Source organism: Tenrec ecaudatus, chromosome 7 (assembly GCF_050624435.1).
Source record: "Tenrec ecaudatus isolate mTenEca1 chromosome 7, mTenEca1.hap1, whole genome shotgun sequence".
Lineage (NCBI taxonomy): Eukaryota > Metazoa > Chordata > Mammalia > Afrosoricida > Tenrecidae > Tenrec > Tenrec ecaudatus.
In genome coordinates this window covers 85,443,030-85,459,312 of record NC_134536.1, presented here as the reverse complement: position 1 = coordinate 85,459,312, position 16,283 = coordinate 85,443,030, and the positions used below count along the sequence as shown (strand labels likewise).

General features: G+C 38.2%; 1 protein-coding gene across 2 annotated transcripts in view; it reads right to left on the bottom strand.

Moving 5' to 3' along the window:
- RNGTT (RNA guanylyltransferase and 5'-phosphatase) overlaps positions 1 to 16,283 on the bottom strand; it is a 258,807-nt gene that overhangs the window by 153,748 nt on the left and 88,776 nt on the right. For both annotated transcript variants that reach the window (XM_075554782.1, XM_075554783.1), the window contains exons 10-11: positions 4,075 to 4,146; positions 1,590 to 1,754 (exon numbers count right to left, since the gene is read on the bottom strand). In XM_075554782.1, the coding sequence (XP_075410897.1) occupies positions 1,590 to 1,754; positions 4,075 to 4,146 (237 nt within the window). The remainder of the gene's footprint in view (positions 1 to 1,589; positions 1,755 to 4,074; positions 4,147 to 16,283) is intronic.

Genomic DNA, 16,283 nt, shown 5'->3' with positions numbered 1-16,283 from the left:
CAACCAATCCTCAACTGCTGAGATGTCAATAGACTCAGTTCTTATTACCACCTGAGGCCAGGCAAAAGTATCTAACCATCAAGTTGTTGACGACTTACCCACGAAATGTCGACCAATCCGGAGAACCCCTTGGGCTAAAGTAATAAACCCACCACAGTATAAAACAACCAGGGAGTCCTCCCAAGAAGTTGCATCTCAAAAACTCTAGAGCTAAAGTAACAATTCCTCAATGTTAAAGGGGAGAAGGAGAATGTACTAAGCTTCCCCAGCACCAAAAAAATAATAAGACAAAATATCGCATAATACTCTGTACTCACATTATTGTCCTTTCAAAAGGTCTTTCGATTGAATTTTCAAATGAACTATAAAGATTCACGGTCTGAGAAACCTTAAGGAGCCATTCTACTCTGTCCTATAGGGTCAGAATTGTCTTGATGGCTGTAGGTTTATTCCCAATACCTCTGAACAGGTCATGGTACATTACAGGAATTCAATAAATTGTTTAAAAAAACAAATTCTATTTCCTTTACTTGAAGCTAAGAGTTAGTTATAAGAATATTTTTAATCTCCAAGTACAGTAGAAAGGCATAAACATATAATAAATACTAAATTCCTACAACAGCCCTGGTCAGAGGGAGCTACTATTCTCACCCCAATTTACAAGTGAATAAACGTTAGCAGCTAAGTTTCAGTATCATGGAAAATACCCCAAGCCAGGAAAACTTAGCGCTTGGAAAGAGCCACAATGCTTTGATCTAGAATACATACTAACTTTCTCAATAAAGAACACTGCCTTGCCCACAGGTTGGAAGGAAGAGTACTGGGCATAAAACTCACTGCCATTGAATCGATGCAAATCGGAAATAAACTCTCTTATCTACTGGGAATAACATTGCTTTATTTGAAAGACAATTTGGAGTAGTTGCTAATACTAACTATAATTTTTAAGCCAGAAACTCCACCTGTATTTATATTGAAGAAATATCCACTTATAGGCAATGATGTTTAACAAAATATTGTATAAGCAAAACAAAGAAAACATCTAGGCCATCAATAACAAAACTGAGTACACCAGAACTGTCAAATCTTATGAAGCAGTTAAAAAGTATGGAACTGTGTCTAAAGCATATTGCTAAGCAGGAAAAAAATATCAGACATTTAGTGCGATCCCTTTAAGTGTCAAAACAATAAAAGTAAATCTTCAATGTGTGTGTAGGTATACACATACAATTTTTTTGGTGAAATCAATGAGTACGTACCAAACTCTGTTTACCTTCAGAGTCAGAGAGGGCCGAAGGGGTCTTTTCAGCCTCGATAATCCTATACTAGGCAAAGCTTCTAAAAACCCTAATACAGACAGTGGCCAGAAGTTTAAAACTATATGAGAAACAAGGAATTAACCTAGCTTAAATCGCTACCCATTTAGAAGCACAGTAACAAGAAGGCCTATGTTTGGGCAGACAAGTATCATAGCAATTCAAAAACAGTCGAGAAAACCAGGCAGTAAAATGATCGTTTATTGTCCTATGACACGTTTGAACTATGATATACTATAAACACTTATAAGGAAACAAAACAGTAAACTTTACCTTTCTTGAAGCATAGATGTCAAAAAATGGCTTATTTCTGACACTAAATGGTTCTTGTGTTTTGTCAATAAGACCAGTCTTCATTTTTTCATGTCGAGGATTTATTATTTCTCGTTCTATACACTGGAGACGAGTATTGAAATCACAATCTCCAACTGGCTGTGCCTGAATTAAATGAGATGATATTAAATTTGTATTTCTTTCTTATTCACAAGTAGGGCAAAAATGTTAAGATCTGGCAAATCTGCATGGTCAGTACATGAATGTTCTTTATGTTGTTGATACTCTTAAGCATATTTTAATCTTCATATATTTATTAAAATTTGAAATCTGTTCTCTAAAACTAAGACGTGAACCTGCATAGTACACATATTAAAGCAGGTGCTAAATATCAAGAGACAGAGAAGAGAGCACTTTCTTTTTTCAAAAATTCACGCCCACCCTTTTTTTTTTAAAACATTTTATTAGGGGCTCATACAACTCTTATCACAATCCATACATATACATACATCAATTGTATAAAGCACATCCATACATTCCCTGCCCCAATCATTCTCAAAGCATTTGCTCTCCACTTAAGCCCTTTGCATCAGGTCCTCTTTTTTTTTTCCCCTCCCTCCCCGCTCCCCCCTCCCTCATTGGCCCTTGGTAATTTATACATTGTTATTTTGTCATATCTTGCCCTATCCGGAGTCTCCCTTCCCTGCCGTCCCTCTCCCAGGAAGGAGGTCACATGTGGGTCCTTGTAATCAGTTCCCCCTTTCCAACCCACTCGCCCTCCACTCTCCCAGCATCGCCCCTCACACCCTTGGTCCTGAAGGTATCATCACGCCCACCCTTTATCTAAGATCTACGATAAAATGAAGCCAATTCTGGAAAACATTCTTTTTCAGGAATAAAGTAGTCACAAACAAAGAGTAAAACTAATCTTTTCTGTTCTTTAAGTTCTTAATTTTGAAATTCTAAGCTTCAAATATAGAAATTCAACCAAAAATCTGAGATATGTACTACACTGAAACTTTCCTGGAACAGGGGAAAAGGGCAGAGGATCTGTCTTATTAGCCTGGACTAAGGCAATCCTGAATTTTAATACCACAATCTACTAAAATAAAGTGTGTTCCCCCAAAAAATAAAACTTTTACAAAAATTGTTCAAGTCTTCAAACATTAAAGCTAAAAAACCCTCATAATTCCATAATTCTTAATGCTTTTCAATCTGACTTGAATGCTAAATGATTAAACAATTTGATTTGAATAATATATACCTAGAGGATGATTATTCCTTTTCATAGATGTACACAATTGAAAAAGCATCTTGCATTTATAGAAGTCACCCTGTACTGCCTAAATAATTTAGCCATCCATGCTATAATTAAATATGAACAAAATCTTGGCTAGTATAAAACTATAGGAAACAGGGAGAGAATATAAATCTTATTTACTGGTATCTATTTATATCACGGAGTTTTTTCAATTTTAAGGTTCCTGCTTGTCTTCATGCTGTTGCCTTCAAGCTACACTCAACTTATTGATCAATATCTCTTCCCAAAGACAGGCTTATAGAATTTGGGGAGTTTTTATTTAAATCATGTAAACGATATCTAAAAACAAGAAAAGTCTAATGTTAACAAAATGCGGTGTATCAGTTACACTGGTTTTCTTTATAGACCTGAAGGTATAAAAACCTAAAGAAAGAAATGTGTAGAGTATCTCGTAATAAGAGACAGAAAGAGATATTGTACATGCTTACTAGGTGATGGCAATCTCATGTGTCAGGACAGAACTGTGTGCTCCCTCGGGTTTTCAAATTAGTGATGTTTTCAAAAGCACATCATCAGGTCTTTCTTGCAAGGCACTTCATGGGAGCTAGAACCTCCAGCCTTTTGATTAGCAGTAAAGCATGTGTAGGGTTGACAAAGCCCAGGGAGCACAGGCTGCTCTGAGTCGAATCAACTTCAAGGCAACTGGTTTTTTACTGCTCTAACACAAAATTATCAGTCAAGTAACATGAGATGGTCACAATTTTTCTTTTCTACTCTCTCTAGCACACTAACAAATTTGGGGTTTTTTAATGTTTACTTAAAAATATATTTATTATTTTATGAAGAATCTCACGCATAATGTTTTCAATTATATTAACTCTCTAACATCCCTTAAAACAGATGGTGTTTCTGCTCCCATTTCATATAGGAGGAAATCACAGATGTTAAATTTTGAATGAAAGAACACAAATACCATCACCATACGATACAACAGCATAATGCGAATTACTAGAAATTTAAGATGGATGGATGGGGGGTGAGAAGGTAGATAGAGATTACTTTCTTTATTAAAGACTTTGTTTTGTTTTTTTAAGAAATCTAATCTCTTCAGTGTTTTTAGAGTCTTAAATACGATAATCATAGGGTCATCCCCCAATATCTAAATTAATATTGTTAGAATAATTTAAAACTAAAATCATTATATAATTAATAAAAGATACTTACATTGAATTTAATTATGTCATATATCAAATATCTAGGAACAGCCTGTCCATTTACTTTGTCAATAATCATCTCCTTGAAAGACAAAAGAAAACAAGTTATCTTCACATTCTAATAGCAACTTGTTTAGTTTTATTAAAATAGGGCACATGGAAAGTATATCACAAGTATAAAACTTGATGTAATTTCACAAAGTGAATACACTTCGTCACAGACTAAGTCAGCACAAAGTCAACACCCAAGTCTCTACTATGCATTGATTCTATCCTGAAATAAAAACATACCTCATAATATTGTCTTACATTTTAATTACTGTGCTATATTTTGTTTTTTGTTTGAATTCCTAAGCAATTATTAAGATGAATAATCTATAGATTTCAAATTATGAAAGTCAGTTATTGTTCTAATAATTTTAATCCAAAATGCATTATCATGTTAATTACTTTAATCATAAAGCTACAGATAAAAAATAGCTGCCTTGCTACATATATTTAATCCCTTTGTGATCCATATGGTATTTCTTAGTTCCACTTCTACTGGATGTTAACAAAAAGGTACAGAGAGTATGAACAAATCAATGCAAATTTATCACTGCCACTAAACAACATAATCTGTACTCTGGCAGAAAAGAGATAAAAAACAATAAAGGATGATTTTAAGTCTATATATACAGGACTTTATAGTCCTTTTTCTTCTTAAAAATAAGTTTAGGCCTAGAAATGTTTCCTTCTTAGAGTTCTAGGAAAATAGGAAGTTTTGTTATCTAATTTGTTATCTAATTTCATGAAAAGACATTTACACACAACCACATAAAGTGACAAAAAGCACATTAAAATATAATTTGTTATCATAAGAAAGCATTAACAATTTATTTCTTGAACATGTTCATCTAAGTTACATTTATTTATGGTTATATTTCTTTCACTTGACATAAAGCACTTTATATCCATTTATATGAATATATATCAAATTTATATTCATTTGACATACCATATATATTTGTGTATAAGCTGAATTTTTCAGCATATTTTAATGAAGTTTTTGTGGCAATATTAGGTGCCTCGGCTAATATTTGGGTCAGTTTATACTCAAGTATATACAGTAAATACTTTCTTTCAGCTTTTTTTAATGTATCATCTTTATTTATTTATGAACATTTTATAGGCCAACAAGGAATGCAAATAATAGGTTTCAATTAATTAGTCTTTTCAAAAAGACTAAAGTCTAAAAGTGGACTTCAGGTTCAGATAGCAAACATCACAGAATTTCCTTCCCAAATTACCTAATGAAACAAAAACCTTTTTTCTTTAGCATTTTTTATGAAGGGAAAAATATATAATCAGCAAATAAAAATAAAAACTTTAAAAGCTGACATCCAAGGAAACTGCCAAACACGGTGGTAAACTCAGCAAGACAGAATGGAAGTGCCCGTGGATTTCTGAGGCTGTCCTCGTTGTGGGAGTAGCTAGCTGGTGGCTTCAAACTGTGGGCCGTGCATTTAGCAGTTCAAGGTGTAACCCACAGTGCCACCAGGGCTTCTGGCAAATTTCTGGTAATTTTCACGATGACACTCAAATCTAGATAGAGGCAAACTCAGGGGGTATCCTGGTGTTGCCACTCCACTCCCCTTTTAACTGAGGAGTCATAAAAATAGTTAAACACTCTTTCTGCCTGAAGTAAAGACTCCAGAACCAACATTCAGAAGCATTAATGGAACAAAATAATAACAAAAGTAAAAAAAGAGAATAATGGTATACAGAGATTCTAACCAAGACCCAAGACCTCAGCTGAGCCCTTCCCAATGAAGGGCTAATATCATGTTCCCTTCCCTACAGCTGTCATACCACTGCCCAAAAAAACCCAAAATCCAGTCAATGCCAACTCAGTACAGAATAGAAATACCCCACCATAATTCCAAGACTGAACACCTTTATGGAAGCAGACCGCCACATCTTTCCCACACACACAGCAACTACAGACCAAAGAGCATTCAGTTCGCAGCAGAGTGTTCAACAAATACGCCACCACAGTTCCTATCATTGTCGTGAGCTACATACAGAATAGTTGGTAAACATTAAACACCCAACTTTAAAATTTAGATTTGGGGGGGGGGGGAAAATTACATTAAACTTCTATTTGGGGGCAGAGTATAGTAATAAAGAATGAATCTGCCTCTGAAACAAAGTAAACATTAGAAATAATAAAATCCTTCACTATTGTAACTGGAGGCTTAAATTTACTCTTCACCAGAGCCCTGGTGGTGGCATAGTTTACAATGGCCTGGTCAGCGGTTTGAAATCACCAGCCATTCTGTTGGAGAAAGACAGGACAGGGCTTTCTACTTCTGTAGAGAATGACAGTCCAGAAATTGACAGGGCAGCCCTACCCTGTCCTATTGGGTCCCTATAGAGCAGCATCAGCCCTGCGGCAGTGAGTCGGGTTTTCTAAGTTTTCTACTTTGAAGAGGCAGCTCTTCCCTACCTACTCATACTTTGAGTGCCTTCCATCTTGAGGGGCTCATCTTCTTACACTAAATCAGACAATGTTTTTCAGTGTTCTGTTGCTATTCGGTGTGTTCAATGGTCTCCCTGCACCCTCCCCACCCATACCCACCCCAAAAATAGACCACCAGGTCCTTCCTTCCTAATTTGTCTTATCTGAAAGCTCAGCTGAAACCTGGAATATACGAAAACTATTCAATTGTTTACTTGGGCTTGTGAATATCTCAATAAAAAGTTATGAATAATAAAATAATACACCTAAGAGCAGTTGTTCAGACTAAACGAAAATAAGCAAACCTCAGATACACAGAAACTACAACCACCAGAAAAGACAAATATAGAGATATAAAAGAACTTCCTCAACCTAGTAAGAGGCATTTACAAAAGAAAACTCATACTTAGTATCACTCTTGATGGTAAAGGACTGAGTTCTTTCCCCACCAAGAAAAGGAACCAAAATGCTCTCATCAGTTCTATTCAACACTGTATGGAGGTTTCACCCAGAAGAGGAGCCAGGGGAGGAGAGAAGGCCTGGAGAAAAGAGGAAGGAAGGAGGGGAAAGAGGATCAGCTTCCCCTAACACTCTCACAGCTAGGGAAAGGACTAAAAATTGTGATTTCAGGACTTATCACGGACCGAAAGCAATCAAGACAACGGAGCATCCATCCAGTCAATTCAGCCTCCCGCGCCCTGAGACAGCAGAACTGTGCCTGTGGGTTTACGAGAGATGAAAAGGGTCTCCTCTTTCTCCCTCAGAGTGGCTGAAACCCACTGTACCACCAGAAATCCTCAGGATAACGGAGAGATCATATAAAAGTGAGTCCAGAAATAAATCTTTAATAGAGAACCGATTTTTTGACTAAGGTACCAAGACAGTTAATAGAGAAAGAATACCATGTACATCTCTGGTTTTGGTCTGGATGCTTCCTCCCCCCAACTACCATGATCCGAATTCTACCTTGAAGGGCTGGATAGGACAGAGGCTGTACACTGGTGCATATGAGGGTTGGAGGTACAGGGAATACAGGGTGGATGATACCTTCAGGACCAAGGGTGTGAGGGACGATGCTGGGAGAGTGGAGGGTGAGTGGGTTGGAAAGGGGGAACTGATTACAAGGATCCACATGTGACCTCTTCCCTGGGAGAGGGACAGCAGAGAAGGGGGGAAGGGAGACTCCGGATAGGGCAAGATATGACAAAATAACGATGTATAAATTACCAAGGGCATATGAGGGAGGGGGGAAGGGGGAGGGAGGGGGAAAAAAAAAAGAGGACCTGATGCAAGGGGCTTAAGTGGAGAGCAAATGCCTTGAGAATGATTGGGGCAGGGAATGTATGGATGTGCTTTATACAATTGATGTATGTATATGTATGGATTGTGGTAAGAGTTGTATGAGTCCCTAATAAAATGTAAAAGAAGAAAAGAGAAAAAAATGATTAGGGCAAAGACTGTACAGATGTGCTTTATACAATTGATGTATGTATATGTATGAACTGTGAAAAGAATTGTATGAGCCCCAATAAATTGTTAAAATAAAATAAAAAAATTTTTTAAAATAGAGAAAGAATAATTTGTTGGTTTGTGTGTTCCCTCAACAAAAAATGGTGCTAGGACAACTGGATATTTATATACATAAGAATGAAGTGGGATCCCAACTTCACACCATGTACAAAATAATGTCTTAATAATTCAATATATCACAGAATTAAATGTAAGAGATTAAACATAAAATCGTTAAGAGAAAAAGAGGCACAAGTCCTCATAACATTGTTACACAGTGTTTTCTTATAAATGACACTAAAAAGGATAAATGACAAAAGAAAAATAAATTCAACTTCACTGAAATTAAAACCTTTTGTACTTTAGAGGACACCATGAGGAAAATTAAATAGGGGTAGGGGTGGGGGGGATGAGATCCAGCATGGCAGATTAGGCAGGTACACTATCCAAATTTTCCACAACAAAGACCTGGGGGAGGGGGTAGGAGGAGCGTGAAATGGATATAGATAACAATCCAGAAATCCAAAACTTTAAAGTCAATAACAATCAGAGAAAAAGAATGAATGAAAACATTGACGGAGAAGCCATAAACTACTAACTGGAATAAATTTGAATAACAGCATTTCAAACAGAGCAGAAACCAGAGAAATGGTGTGGCTTCCCTACTTACCTGCAGGTCACAGACCCCAGTGATTAGAGATTTGCCCACCCTCCCTGTTAAGCAAACCCAACATACTGTCACTTTGTTCTTTATCTTTCTTCTTAGTCATTCCCTCTTGTCCCCTTCCCCCACCTCAGTGTATTCTTTATCCTTCCTCATTCTTGGGCCCCTTTTTTATTATTATTCCTGCCCAGAAGCGTCCTCTTCCCACCCTGGTCATCCACACTGGCTATCAGCTTACACCTACCACTCTGTGATCAGAGGGGTGTGCTCCAGCAGAACAAGCACAGTGTGTTTGCTGACTAGCACTTTATCCAGTACTGGGGCAGTACTTTTTCCCCCTTCTTTTTACCTTCTTCTTAGTTCGTCCCTCTCCCATTGCCTTATCTTTTGGCCCCTTCCCCTTTTTCTTCTGTTCCTAAAGACCTGAAGCCCCCTTCACCCAAGGTTATCAGCACTACCTGGCACCTGCTACACTCAGTAGCACCAATGCTGAATCCTCGGCAGTGGTATATGTTCCCTTGGAGAGAGCACCAACATTTCCAATGCAGTAATTTTTGGTGACTGATAGCAATACTCTCCTGAATTTGTTTTTCTTTGGTTTCCCTCTTACCCTTTCTTTTTTTGGGGGGGTGGGGGGGGCAGGGGGGGCAGAGATGTTCGTTTCCTTTTCTCTTATTTTCTTTCTTCTGAGGTTTACTCATTTGCAAACCCTTGTGTATGCAATACCCTCTATATCTTTTCTTTCTTCCTCTTCCCTTACGATCCTTTTTATTTTTTCTCCCTCTACCCAGTAATCAGGAGCTTGCCACCCCAACAACTGGGTAAGTGCGACCACACCCTCCTGCCTCAGGGCAAACGCCCTCCGTTGCTATCCAGTCAATGAGCAGACTTGGGCCCACCCTCCCACCCACTACCAAATGCACTGAGAAACCAGATGTGAGCAACCAGATGTTGCCAAAATAGGGCCCAGAGTAAAATGCCAGCCTATTGAGAAGACATATTAAATGATATTTTTAAAAGCACAAGATGAAGACGACCAATATACGATGACCAAATTAATGTTTCATCACTACAATGTCTAACACAGACTTAGAAATTTTTAATAAATGGATAATAAAGCAAGAAATTAAACAAGTCATTAATAAACTCACTTACATTCCGTACACACATATTGCCCCTCCCAAAGTACCCTCCAAAAAAAGTCCTGGCCCATTAAGCTTACTTGGCACATTCTACCAAACATTCAAGGAAGAGTTGGTACCAATTCTACTCAAACGATTCCAAAATACAGAGAAGGAAGGGCCACTCTGAAGTTCATTTTATGAAGCAAGCATAACTCTGAGACTAGTCAAAGACACTACTAAAATAGAAAAGTATAGACCAATGTTCCTCACGAACACAAAAACAAAAACTCATAATAAAACCTTAGCCAATAGTATTCAAGAACATATCAAAAACTTCATACATTATGACCAACTGGATTCACCACCGAGCATGCAAGGATGGTTAAACATTAGAAAAACAATCAACATAATCCACCACATAAACAAAACAAAGAAAAAGAACTACTTGGCACTATCTAGTAATGTAGAAAGCATTAAACTGAATCCAACATTTATTCCTGATAGATGGCTCAACAAAACAGGAACAGAATGAAATAAAAGGAAATTCCTCTAGTGAAGGGCATAGACACAAAACCAATAGTCAACATCAATCTCCATGGAGAGCCTGAAAGCACCACCACCACCACCACCCTGCCCCATCCACGTGAACAGTCAGCCAGAGAAGAAAGCTTTTATCACCACTCCTATTCAATCTTGTGGTAGAAAACCCAGCAATACAGCAAAAGAGGGCGATCCACAGGCTCTAACGCAGGAGCAGAAGGCATTAGACAGTCTCCCTTCAATGCAGGACATCTTTATCAGCTCCTCTCAGCCCTACAGGTCTCCTCTTGGTCTCCTGAGGACAATTTCTCCTGTCATCTGTCACAGCTGGCTATGCCACTGGGTCCCTCACTGGGACTGCTGCTATCTACCATACTACAGTTCTTGATTCGTGTTACAACTCTTAAAAGACGTCCCCTAACCCTTCTCTCCTCTTCGTTCTGCTTCTCTTCTTTCTGCTGCTTCTTTTAATTCCCTTTTGTGTCTGTCAAAACCTCTATGGTAACTTAAATATACCAAACTCTCTCCCTCTGTCACAGCCTAAAAACTTTAAGCAGTACAAGGGAGCAACCATAGTCTTACCTCATCTGTGAGGCTATCACACAAAAATAATCAGATATTATAAATAGGTTTATCCACTAATAAACAGGACTATTTAGAATAGCTAAAAAACTTAACTTCATTATCCAACATTCAGTGAGTAGGATCAATAAAGTGGCTAGGCACAATGAAGGGTCTCAGATCCCACTCTTCAGACAAAGTATTAATCTTGGTTTTTTTTTAAGCAGGGGATTCAAATGTGCGTTAAAGATTATAAGGCATTGTACTCTAAAACATTTTAACTTAAATGTTTGATAAGAGGAAATGCTCCTTATTTAATATTAAATTGGGGCATCAGTATGTTTTCATATATATTTAATCTCAGCTTTAAACATATCAGGTATACATGTTATATTAGTATCAACATAACAGAGTAATTTAGAGGAACTATATCAAAATATCAAAACAAATTTCTAATTTATGTTTTAATGAATCATTTTATTGGGACTTCTTACAGCTCTTGTAACAATCCATGCATCCATTTTATCAAGCACATTTGTACATATGTTGCCATCATTTTCAAAACATTATCGTTCTAATTGAGCCTTAGTATCAGCTCCTCTTTTTTTCCTCCCTCCCTCCCTCTTACCCTCATGATACCTTGACAATTATTTTTGTATCTTATACCATCTGCTGTCTCTCTTCACCCACGTTTCTGTTGTTGGTCCCTTGGGGATAGAGTGGTGTTACAGTTGATCATTGAAACCAGTTCCCCCTTTCTCCATTCAGCTTCTTCTCCCTACCTTCATGGTATCACTACTCTCATTACTGTTCGTGAAAGGTTTATCTGTCCGACATGCGTCGGTCTAGCTGGATTTGTGAAGTAGAAGAGGGGTCATGAGAGTGTGGGGGGAGAGGAAGCATTAAAAACCTAGAGGATGTGGTGTGTTTCATAAGTGCTACACTGTACCCTAGCTGACTTCCCTTTTCCCTTCCTGGTGACGTTTCTGTTAGGGGATGTTCATTCTACAGATGGGCTTTGGGTTTACATACTGACACCCCTCATTTGCATCAAAATGGTTGTTTGTTTGGGGTCTTCTGGTGCCTGATACTTGACCCCTGTGGAAACCTTGTGATCCAACATGCAGGTGTGCTTCTTCCATGTGGGCTTTTGTTGCTTCCCTGCTAGATAGCCCCTTGTTTACCTTCAAGCCTTTAAAACCCCTGAGGCTATATCTTCTAATAGTCCGGTATGGTCAGCTTTCTTCACCACATTTGCTTATGCACCAATTTTGACTTCAGTGATCATGTCAGAAAAATAAGCATCACAGAATGCCATGTTATTAGAACAAAGTCGTCTTGCATTCAGGGAGGACTTTAGTAGAGAGAGGCCCAATGTCTGTCTGCTACCTTGATACTTAACATATAAATATATGTACATAGATCTATTTCCCTATTGTTATATAATAGTTACATATATGTGCGCCTAAGTTTATACCTCTCTAAATGTCTTCTGCCTCATAGTTCTCTCCTCTATTTCCTTTCACTTTCCTCCTGTCCTGCTATCATGTTTGACCTTCATTTGGCTCTCAGTAATTCCTCTCAGCTACAATGCACTCGATTAAACCCCACCAGTTGTTCCCTCCTCGCCATCAATTTTAGATCTCTGCTTGTTCCCTTGGCCCTGGGTTTGTTGGCTTCCCCTTCCCCCACTTCCCTCTCTCCCCTGGCCCCCAGGAACCTTAAGTCCATTGTTTAATCCTTGGGGTTGTTTTTCTTGCCTATCTTATATAAACAACACAAATTTTATGATTTTTTCCTAACCTTTTAAAAATTTCAATAACTATTTCTTTCTTAAGAATCAATCCTTGAAAAGGCATAAACTTTCTCCAAGATTCTTATTATTAGCTTTAATAATTCTATATTCTTCTTTATTCTCCTTAGTCTCAAGATTAAATTGAGTAAATTTCACTAATTTAGTTCAAGTGAATTGATGTCATATTTCTATTTCCACTTTTTGTGGGTCAAGGAATATAATTTAGCAGGGTAAAACAAAAACCTTAATGCTCACATCTGACAGCCAGACAATTAGGTGGTTTGAGTTATTCTTAGGTTTGGAATTATAAAAAAGAAAAAAATTGCAAATGAAACAGGAAACTACAGTGGGCTCTTTTAATTAACTAGAAAAATAGATATCGCAACTATAATTCTGGCGCAAGTTAATTGACATTATGAATCATATTGCTATTTTTAAAAATCTCCTAAATTCTATTATATGTTGTTTACAGTTACCCAAGTTTGGAAGGCAAATAAGTAATATGCGATGTTATATTTGCAAATCATATTAACATCCAATATTTCAGTATTATTTCCTACCTGGAATGCCCTCATCCCACGTCCAATGAACACCTCTTTCTTTTTTTTTTAATTTTAACAATTTATTGGGGCTCATACAATTCTTATCACAGTTCATACATATACATACATCAATTGTATAAAGCACATCTGTACAGTCTTTGCCCTAATCATTTTTTTCTCCTCTTTTCTTTTTTTACATTTTATTAGGGACCCATACAACTCCTATCACCATCCATACATATACATACATCAATTGTATAAAGCACATCCATACATTCCCTGCCCCAATCATTCTCAAGGCATTTGCTCTCCACTTAAGCCCCTTGCATCAGGTCCTCTTTTTTTTTTTCCCCTCCATCCCCTTGCCCCCCTCCCTCATGTGCCCTTGGTAATTTATACCTCGTTATTTTGTCATATCTTGCCCTATCCGGGGTCTCCCTTCCCCCCTTCTCTGCTGTCCCTCTCCCAGGGAAGAGGTCACATGTGGATCCTTGTAATCAGTTCCCCCTTTCCAACCCACTCACCCACCATTCTCCCAGCATCGTCCCTCACACCCTTGGTCCTGAAGGTATCATCCACCCTGGATTCCCTGTACCTCCAGCCCTCATATGTACCAGTGTACAGCCTCTGTCCTATCTAGGCCTGCAAGGTAGAATTCGGATCATGGTAGTTGGGGGGAGGAAGCATCCAGGATCTGGGGGAAAGCTGTGTTCTTCATTGGTACTACCTCGCACCCTAATTAACCCATCTCCTCTCCTAAACGCCTCTATGAGGGGATCTCCATTGGCCGACACTTGGGCCTTGGGTCTCCACTCTGCACTTCCCCCTTCATTTAATATGGTATATATATACATATACACATATATATACACACTTATATCGTTGTTGTTTTTATTTGCATGATGCCTTATACCTGGTCCCTTGGCACCTCGGAACACCTCTTTCTATAGAAAGCTTTCCAATACCAACATCTCCATAAGATATTTTTAGCTTCTAACAATGATTTATTTCTCCTGTGAGCCCCCCAAAAGACTGGTTTTACATATTTCCTTCAGATGTTTGCTGTACTATAATTCTCCATCATTACCAATTATCCCTCACTCAAATAAAATGTGTCCATGGTGTCTCTCTTTAGCCTTCTAAGCACTATCTGCACTCCTGGGCCAGCAATTGAACATGATACTAGTTTCTGTATAAATTATACTAAACCTTAGCAAGTGGTTTTACTAACATTTTTTTCCTTTTTATTTTTAGTTACAATGCTAAAAACTTAACGACAACAAAAAAACTACAGTAACAAAAACTAAAATGCTCGCAATCTCCATGACTCCTACCAGGGCTGCGATAAATGACTATTCAAAAGCTAGGGGTACCAGTTACATCAACAATGAGAAGAATGGCACACCCTGGAGATGTGCCATGAGCTATCTTTCCAAATTTATTTGGTGATCCTGTCAATGACCGCGGGGGGGGGGGGGGGGGGGGGCAGAGAGAGAATATTTAGTTAGAAAATTATACTGCACACATTGCCATAGGAATGAAAATTGACTAGTAATCCCAGAGTACATAGTATTAGATGATTCTTTATCAGTGTACTACAACTACATTGTCAGTCTATTTGCCAATCTCCAGGTCCAACTTCTCCTTTCCAGTATTTCATGCCTAACTCAATTTTCCTTACTATCTGAATTCATTAATATTATTCATCACTTTCCTTGACCTCTCCATTAATCATCTTTTTCACCACTTCAGCCACTCATTCTCTCTGGGTCACATCCTGAACTTCTCAACACCCAAAAATATACCTTAGATTTAACTATTCCCCAACATCCCATTCTCCAATCGGAGCCTCACATCCTCTGATGTATGCTCTAATATTTGGCTAGTAAAAAAGTAAAGCACAGAGAACAAGGAAATAAGCACTGGGATACAAGGAAAGCAGTATTTACTCTACTAAATATATACATTTTATGCATACAATTTTCATTAAAGTAATTCTATCACCGAGAGTTTAACAACCAGTGTGATAAAGCAGAAGTACTGGAGCAAATTTCATCTGTATTAAAACAGGAACCATTCTCAGACAAATCCCAAAAACTGCTGGCCAGCTGTAATCCATCACGGCTCATTAAAGTGGCGAGTGGTTCTTTAATGCGGATGAAAATGAAAACATTTTGAAAAATCTGAGCAATATCCCCATGGAAAGGAAACTATGAAAAGCTATAAAAAAAGATGGAAGACTCCTTTCCCTACTAAAGGAGTCCTAGCGGTGCAGTTGTTAAGAGTTCAGCTACTAATTAGAAAGTCAGTGATTTAAAACCAATAGCTTCTAACCTTGAATTCTGTGATGCTCACTCTCCCAACATGACCACTGAAGACAAAATGGGTGTATAAGGTAATGTGGTGAAGAAAGCTGATGGTGCCCAGCTATTACAAGACACAGCATCTGGGGTCTTAAAAACTTCAAGTTAAACAAGAAGTCATCTAGCAGAAAAGCAACAAAGCCCACATGGAAGAAGCACATTGACCTGTGTGATCACAAGGTGTTGATGGGATCAGGTATCAGGCATCAGAAGACCCAAAGACCATCTGTAGACAATTGGATATCCCCTCACAGAAGGGTCACAGGAAGGAACAAGCCAGCCAGGATGCAGTATAGCACTTATGAAACACACAACATTCCTCTAGTTCTTTAATGCTTTCACCACCCGCACCACCACTATCAAATCTGGCTAGACCAGAGCATGTACACTGGTACAGGTAAGAGCTCTGGGCACAGAATCCAAGGCAGATAAATGCCCCCAAGACCAATAATGAAAGTAGTGATACCACGAAGGTAGGGGGGAGAAGGGGGAACTAATTGCAATGATTGATGTGCCAACACTCCCCCTGTTCCAGGGAGACAAACAGAAATGTGGGTAAGGGAGACAGCGGACAGTGTAAACATGAAAATATAATTTATAAATTATCAAGGGTTCACGATG